General features: G+C 40.3%; 1 protein-coding gene across 1 annotated transcript in view; it reads right to left on the minus strand.

Annotated features, from left to right (window-relative positions):
• LOC107612687 overlaps nucleotides 1–981 on the minus strand; it is a 1,246-nt gene extending 265 nt beyond the window's left edge. The window contains exon 1 of the mRNA XM_016314391.2: nucleotides 1–981. This exon is cut by the window's left edge and continues 265 nt beyond it. Coding sequence (XP_016169877.1) covers nucleotides 17–847 — 831 coding nt within the window. The 5' untranslated portion in view covers nucleotides 848–981 and the 3' untranslated portion in view covers nucleotides 1–16.

Raw genomic sequence — 8,762 nt, forward strand, 5'->3', positions numbered from 1 at the left:
ACATCCTTGTTTATTGTTATCTTACAATGGATGCAACTGTGTGAGCCCAGAACCTAAGATTATCCTTCATATCAATCTCATTCTCCAGTGTTGGCACCCTCCAATTCAACAATGGATTCTTCACAAGCTTGTTCCTTTTGTCTAATACACCCCAAGCCTCAGATAGATAAGGCCTACATATCACAGTTTCATCAGTTTTTTGCTTCTCTAAACCAACACCAACACCAACACCTTCTTCTTCTTCTCCATTATTATTATCCTCTTCTTTTGATCTTCCGAGCCTTTGCAACCCTGGTATGAGAGAAACCAAAGTTGGGTCCTTGTCTTTTTCAGAGAACACAAAACCCAAGTCCATGAACCCTTTTAGCTCCTTGAACTCAAGGTCTGAAAGGCTCTTACTACTTTTCCCTCTGTTGAATCTTCTTCTTCTTATTCTTTGACCTTCTTGTTTCTTCTTCCTTGTAGAAGCTTCTTCTTTGTTATGTTCTTCTTCATCTGCATGGATTTTGGCACTGATTTTGTCCTCCTCCATTGAAAATTCTTCACCCACTTCCTTGCCAGAGAGAATTGGCCTTAGTTTCTGTGGTGCGAGGAGGACAGAATCCAGTGACGGAGAATCATCAGAGAAAGAAGCATCACCTAATAATAAGTTTTGGTCACTGAAGGACCTCACTTGAAGTGTTGGAACTCTAAGAAGCTTTTTTGGATCTAAACAAAGTTGTTCCAAAACATGATCTTGGTGGTTGTGTGATGATGTTGGAATATCTGTTTTTTTGGATAAACTTGATAGAACTGTTGTTTGAAACCAATAGGTATCTAACAACTCAAGAACATGTTCTGCAGCCATTATTAATGAATGGCTTAGATCCTTATCAGAAAGGGAATTGAGATATGGGGTTTGTGTGGGGATAAGGAGAAATTAAAAGAGGGAGAACATGGTTTATATATGCTAGTGCTTGCATTCTATTACTTATTTATTGCCCCCAAATTCTAGTGGATTTATATTGTTCTATATCCCATTTTATTTTCTTTACATTGTGGAATGTCCACTTAATCATATTTCATCTTTAATTTGATGAATAATTATCAATAAATAAAAAGAATAACCTTGCTTTTTAACTTATACCTGGTTTAAATGATTTTTTTTACCAACATGTCATTGTTTTCAAGACTTATTATTAAAATGCTACTCATTTTTTGTTTAAGTGTTACCTAACTTTTTTTTTAGTTTAATGTTAATAATAATTAATTATAATAGAAATACATAAGATTAACCATAAAATATTTTTTTTAGTTTTTTATTTTCATTCATTTGAAAAAAAATAATTTAAATAACATTAAGTGCTTATTAGTAGGCGCTAAACCAATAGGTGCCTCCTTAGCTAAAACTTTAATAAAGGAGACGAGTTTTTTACAGGTTGCGCTAACATAAAAGGCCCTTCCATGGGAAAAAAAAATGCAATGGAAAGGCCCCATCAACTTGAGGCTAATTTTTTTGGATATGAACCAAGGGTTTGTGTAACACCCGTTTATGGCGCTGAGAGGTGTTTAACTAGTGTGTGACAGCGGTTAGCTAACGGAGAGAAATCGGACAGTCTGATTTCATGCAGGGGGTGAGGGGCATAAATCAGACTGTCCGATTTGTGCGTGGTGATGTTGCATGCATGGAAATTGGACCATACGAATTATAGCATGCATAGGGTTTTTTTTTTTTTTTGCCCAAGGAAATCGGACCTATCGATTTAAAGGCTGATTTCAGAAAAACTCTAGCTAACCCAAATCGGACCCAGCGATTTCTGGGTTTAAAAAAATTTTTGGGCGGGCTGTCTACTAATTGGACCGTCCGATTTTTTAGTTCTAAAAAATTCAAATGGCCACACTTGCGGTTGGATGGTCCGATTTGAGTGTGATATATATATATATAGATGTACCCACCCAATCTGAGCAGCTCATTTCATTCCTCTTCTTCGGTGCTACAACTCTCTAAATCTCTTCTCTGCAAATCTCTTCTTCTTTATTTGTAGATCTCTTCTTCTCTATTATCATGGATGATAGAGTAAGATTAAAAGTGTATTATCATGGCCATATTTTATTACAAACATCAGAAGGAGTGAAATTTGTGTGTGATAATCCGTTAGATATTATTATTCCATTCACACTGTCATTTGAAGAATTAAAAGAGGTCATTTGTGAGAGGATGGATTCTCAAATATCTAGGAGAGTGTCGTGTATTCTGTACAGATATCCTATATCTGTCTTTGGTGGGTTCGTGCAATTTCAAACAAAATACGTGACCGATGAAGCGAGCATGCAAGAAATATTTTCAGTGTATCTTGAAAGTCGGTCGCGAATGACGTTTATTGAACTGTATATCAAGTTCGAGCAATCTGCAGCGGACTGAGATATTGAATTGGAAGATTATAACAGTGATAGTGAAGAAGAGTTCGAAAGTAACTACGAGGTCGTTGATCTGGGTGTAGACGAAGATCAAGCTGACGAGGCTATGGTGGCAGATGTGGCGGATGTGGCAAATGCACTAGCAAGTCAGTAGCCATTTGTGGAGCCGAGTTTCATGCGGTCGTTGGATTTGGAGGCCATGCATGCACCGGAGTTTCCTGAATATGTAAATGCAGGTGCGCCGTTAATTTAAATTAAGATTTGTGATAGTATGATTTCTGCGCCATTTGGGCCGGACTGGCTGGTCGACCGGACAGACCGGACCAGCCGGTCCGACCGGGCAGGGCATTAGGACGGGACTTGATGGTTCGACTGGACCGACCGGTTCAACTGACAAACCGGTTCGACCGGACTGGTTGGTTCGTCCGACAAACTGGTAAACTGAATCTTAACCGGTCCGGTCTCATGGTGAGACCGCAGAAGGCAACGAAAATTGTTGAATTGTTAGTGAATATTTTTTACTATGCTTTATTTTTTAATTACATAAGACCGGGTAGATCAGTTAAACCAGTGATCTGACCGGTTCGATCACCGGTTCGGTTTTGAGAAGTACGTTTTCCATTGTTCTGTGCTTATTAGTTTATTACATTATTAGTTCTGACAAGTCTAAAATTTGTGATGTTGTTGCCGCAGAGCTTCCCCTTATGCCAGATGGTGAATTTACCGTGGGAATGGAATTCAGTTCTAGGGACGCAGTGATTAAGGCGATGAAAGATTATACAATCCGCAGAGGTGTAGATTATCGGATGCATGAGTCAGAACCGACGACATTCTATGCTAAATGCACCCAGTATGGTGCAGGATGTGATTGGCTAATTAGGGTGAGCAAAATGTCCAGAAAGTTCTGTTGGGAGATAAGGAGGTACAATGGTAGTCACACCTATACTAGGGCCACCATTTCTCAAGATCATTCGAAGCTGGATTCCAACACAGTTGCAGAAGCAATAAAGCCATTGGTAGAAGCTGACCCGTCTATTAGGGTGAAATCAGTGATTGCGGATGTATAGTCAAAGTTTAACTACACCATTAGTTATCGCAAAGCATGGTTGGCAAAACAGAAGGCAGTGGAGTCAATTTTCGGATGGTGGGAAGCTTCGTACGAAGCCTTGCCGATATGGTTTGAGGCCATGTGTCATAAGGAGCCATCTGCAGTTGTTCATTTTGAAACAATGCCTGTGTACCAGGGAGATGACTTGGTTCCTAATATTCGTGTGCTACACCGAGTCTTCTGAAGTTATTACCCTTGTATTAGAGCCTTCAGACATTGCAAGCCAATAGTGCAGGTAGACGGAACTCATTTGTATGGAAAATACAAGAGTTGTTTGTTGGTTGCAGTCTCACAGGATGGCAACAACAACATCGTGCCGATTGCATTTGCGATAGTTGAGGGAGAGACATCTAAGGCTTGGCACTTTTTTCTGAGTAACTTGTGACAGCATGTTGTGACACGTGATGGTGTGGGTTTTATCTCCGATCGACACGATTCCATTAGGTCTGCTATTGCTCGTTGTCACGGAGCTTGGTCTCCTCCCAGAGTATTCCACATGTTTTGCATCAGACACATAGAGTCCAACTTTCTGAGGAAATTCAAGGCTCCGTATCTGCAGAAGCTTATCGTCAACATCGGTATGATAGTTACGATTACATTTACTCCTGAACTCAGTTATTATGATGAACGTTTTTTATGGTGGGTCCTTTTTTATGTGACAGGTTACTTGCGAACAGTTCGCGAGTACGAGACGCGTTATCAGCGTTTACGTGAGCGGGGTGAGGCTTATACCAACTGGTTGGATCGAATTCTGCATGAGCAGTACGCTTTAGCATTTGATGGGGGATATCGATGGGGTCATATGACAACCAATCTAGTAGAATGCATCAACTCGGTACTGAAAGGGGCTCGCAATCTTCTAGTCACTGCACTTGTTAAGACAACATTTTACAGGCTTAATGAATTGTTCACCCGAAAAAGAGTCGAGGCTGAGACTCGAATTAATGCAGGACATGTGTTCTCTGAGCTTGTAACCTCCAAACTACATGCAAATCAGTGGGCAGCAGGTAACATCCAAGTGAGTTGCTTTGACCGACAGAATGAGGTATTCGAAGTGCGTGAGTGTCCTAGTGGTGTGGAGTATGCAGTGGACCTCCGTCAACAACGGTGTGACTGTGGTGAGTTCCAAGTTGACCGGCTTCCGTGTCGACATGTGTTTGCTTGTTGTGCAAACCAACGTCTTGATTGGCAACTGTATGTACATGATGTTTACAAGATGGACCAGGTTCAACGAGTGTACAAGGCTAGGTTTAGGCCACTCGGGAATCCAACAACATGGCCTGTTTATCATGGACCTCGATTCGTAGGTAATCCATTCCTTAGACGGGTATCCAAAGGTCGGCCAAGGATGACCCGTTTCTTGAATGAGATGGACACTCGGATGTTGCGTGGTCCTAGGCGATGTAAACAATGCGGGGCCGAGGGCCATAGCCGTAGTAGATGTCGTCAACGTGGTGGTCCAACTAATCCGCAGTAGATGGACACTCGATTTAGTGTATGACTTTGAATATTTTATATATTTTATGACTTTCGTATGTGACGTTTTTGTATGACGTGATTAACAATTCCAATTCAAGACATAATTCCTTCTTTTAAATAAATCAATCTCAAAATACATCATGTTTAAAACCAAATCTTTTTAAATATTTACTTCAAACGAAACTTTCAATTTTATAAAATTTCGGCAGCATCTCCTCTAAAACTCGGACTTTGCCACCCTATTCGGGTCCCATCCAAATATTTCTCAAACCTGTTCTCAACCATTTCCAAATCTCAAACATTCTAGAAAATTGAACCAGTTCCATGAATAAGTCCAATACATTCTACATAAGTAAGTCCAACATGCTACATAAATAAGTCCAAGACATGATACATAAATAAGTCCAACACATGCTAGATAAATAAGTCCACGACAAGATACATAAGTAAGTCCAACATCATTTTCTCATCGCCCATTTTACATCTTTGACTAATTTCTTGCATTTCTTTGCAACCTTCTTAAAAGCGGATGGGGTATACCGACTAGCGCTCTGCCGAGGGGGGTTAGCTCTAAGGTTGTATCCTTTTCCTTTTTCGCTAGTAGTTGTACCTATGAAAACATTCGATAACCAACTAATCAAATCAAAATCAACTCAAACCATCAATAACCAACTAATTCAACAAACAACTAATTCAATAATCAACACGAATAATCAATAATCAAGTCAAATAATCAATGACCGACTAATTAAATCAACTAATCGACTCAAATAATCAATAACCAACTAATTTAACAAACAACTAATTGAATAATCAACTCGATTAATCAATAATCAAGTCAAATAATCAATGACCAACTAATTAAATCAACTAATTTAACAAACAACTAATTCAATAATCAACAAGCAAGTCAAATAATCAATGACCAACAAATCGTTTTACCTGCAGTACCAGAAGTACCAAAAGAAGTGAGCTGTCGAGGTCTCGTATCCAATGACAATCTACCTGGAGAAATCCCACTCGGTTGGGCCATCTGGTCGATGGGAATGTCTCTGTAAGCTGGATATGAGTAACCTGGCACAGGAGCCATGAACCCAAGTAGCTGGCTAAAAGAACCCTGTTCACCTGATTCTTGGTGCGGGACACTCCAGTACTGCTGATATACTGGTGGAGTCAAGTAATCCGCAGAATGCGTGTCAGGAATGTATGGAGTGAACTGCTCAGGCTCTTGTTGTGCCTGTGTTTGTGAGGGAGGCGGTGGTGGTTGCGGTGGGGATGGTGGTGGCGGTGATTGTACTTCTTGGTCCTCCTGATTATGCATAGGATCACCGGGCTGATTCTCTTGTGGTTCAATCTGTGACAGATGCAAGTGTAAACCAAATCTACCTCGGTACCAATGAAAGTAGATATCTGCCTGATGCTGTGAGGGCACCGTGTCATCGACAAGAATATGACTATACCGGTTCATCCAATGCATAACCCAGAATGAGTGGGTTCCAGACCAATTTTGATTCTTCGAACCTGTCAGAACTTCACTGTGTGCTTCACCTAGGTCTCGCTCCTGATTAGGAATGCCCTGAGTCAAGCCAAATTGCCTCCTCAGTCTATCAGATGCATGCAACTCAATACATTCAAAAGATATAAGTGGAACTGTGGCACTCCAAATAGCAGAATGCTGGCGGATGTTAGGAGGAATCACGTCCGGATCGGTCCTTCCAATTGCATAAGGCTCCCAAACAAACTGCACACATTATGCAAGTAACCGAGGATTACACATATAATAATAACACGGATAAACGAAAAGAACTACTTATTTATTACAACAAACCTATCCTTCTTGCAGAACATCCAGATCTCTCCTATAGTTCTCAAGGGTACGAAATCTGTAAGGCCGATTCTGACGTTCCCAGTTACGCCACCTAACATCAAGCGAGTCGCTAACTTACATTTATGGAGACAATTTAAAATACACTATTTAAAAGCGTTTACTAATTAAATTTACCTATTTGCAATCGGAAAGATTCGAGGATTGCTTGGAATCGGCGCAATGAATGGTAGACGGGTCCAAGCCCAGGCAAGCAACAGTGTCAGCGGACCATCAATCTCCTTACAGTCGACCCGAGTTGCTCTACACAACGATCTATACAGGTGTGCCAGGCAGGCCGATCCCCAGCTGAACTGTATGATCCCGGCAAAGTTACGGAGTAACGGAAGAAACTTCCAGTGTACCCCTGCTGCAGACTTATCTCCAAAGATAACGGTCCCAAACAATAATATTATGTGGCACTTCACGTACCTCTGAATCTGGATATCATCAACCAACTCTAACCAATCTTTCAATGCTCGAAACCAAACCAACTTGATGAAACTTCCCCTACAGTCTGCCTTCATAGGTGCAACACCAAACTGGTCCAAGCATTCAGTCTCTAAAGCCTCATAACTGCTCAGTGTCGGTCCCGTAACTGGCAAACCATTTGTCGGAAGACCAAGAATTAACGCCACATCCTCCAGTGTCACGGCACACTCACCAACCGGAAAGTGAAACGTGTGGGTCTCAGGGCGCCATCTCTCGACCAGAGCATTAACCAATGCTGACTGACATTGGACAACTCCAATCTGTGAAACATGATAAAAGCCTGTGTCCCGTAGATACCCCTCCACTATTGGATTGTACCGATCCAGCGGCATGTAGTGGTCACATTGCAACATTCGAGAACCCTAAACACAAATATAATATTAAATAATTAACAAATTAAATTTATCAACTCAAACTTTCATTAACAAATAACCAGTAAAACGTATCCACAACCACAACCAATAAAAATAACTATTAAATAACTATTATTCTAACTAAAATAAAATTTTTTAAAATAAAATAAAAACTTACATAGTTAGGATGATCAAGATAATTAGCAATATGGAGCTCCGGCGATTAACATCTTTTACTCTTCTTCTTCTGGGCATTGTCAAGGAGTAGTCCAAAATTTTTTTCTTTACAGTTTTATGAATGGAGGGCCATGAAAGCTCTTCTTGTGGGGTTGGAGGAGAAGAGAGTTTCATTGCTGAAAGTGAAAGAGAATGGGGAGGGGGGCGTAGGGAAATCACCAAAGTGTTGCTACTTTCTGATGGGGGACACTTGCATGCGTGACACCTGGCTGGAGGGCACAAATCGGACCGTCCGATTTGTGTACCCTTCCAGCCCCGAAAACAGACCGTCCGATTACCTTGAAGAAATCGGTCCGTCCGATTTCTTCATCGCAGTCGTCACATCTGCGTGAAGCACCATGGACGCCCATAACGTTGTTATACACCAACGAGTCCCCAATATGTAAAATAAAAAAGTGTCAACTTGAAATTGCTGGCCGAATAAGCACAAATTTTTTATTTTTAATATTGGAGTGGTAGTGGTGTTTTTTTAAAATGTGGATTGTTGGGGTGTTATACTCAAATGTGGAATCGTTTAATTAGAGAAGCAGAAATCGAACCGTCTGATTTATTAGATGTACACAAATCGGACCGTCCGATTTGTGGGAAGTACAGAAATCAGACCCTCCAATTTGTGTACTTCCACAGTTTTAAAAAACACCAAAAATTACAATGTTAAAGTATATCACCACTTCTACTTCCATAACAAAAAAAATTAGCTAATAAGCACCTCCAACTACATGTCTTAACAAAATTAATGATTATATAAAATAATTAAATTAATAATTAACTGATATTACTATGAAAATAATGTTAAAATTGATTTAGCATTTAAATATATTTATCAATTTAG

This window comes from Arachis ipaensis, chromosome B08 (assembly GCF_000816755.2).
Source record: "Arachis ipaensis cultivar K30076 chromosome B08, Araip1.1, whole genome shotgun sequence".
In the NCBI taxonomy this organism is placed as follows: Eukaryota; Viridiplantae; Streptophyta; class Magnoliopsida; order Fabales; family Fabaceae; genus Arachis; species Arachis ipaensis.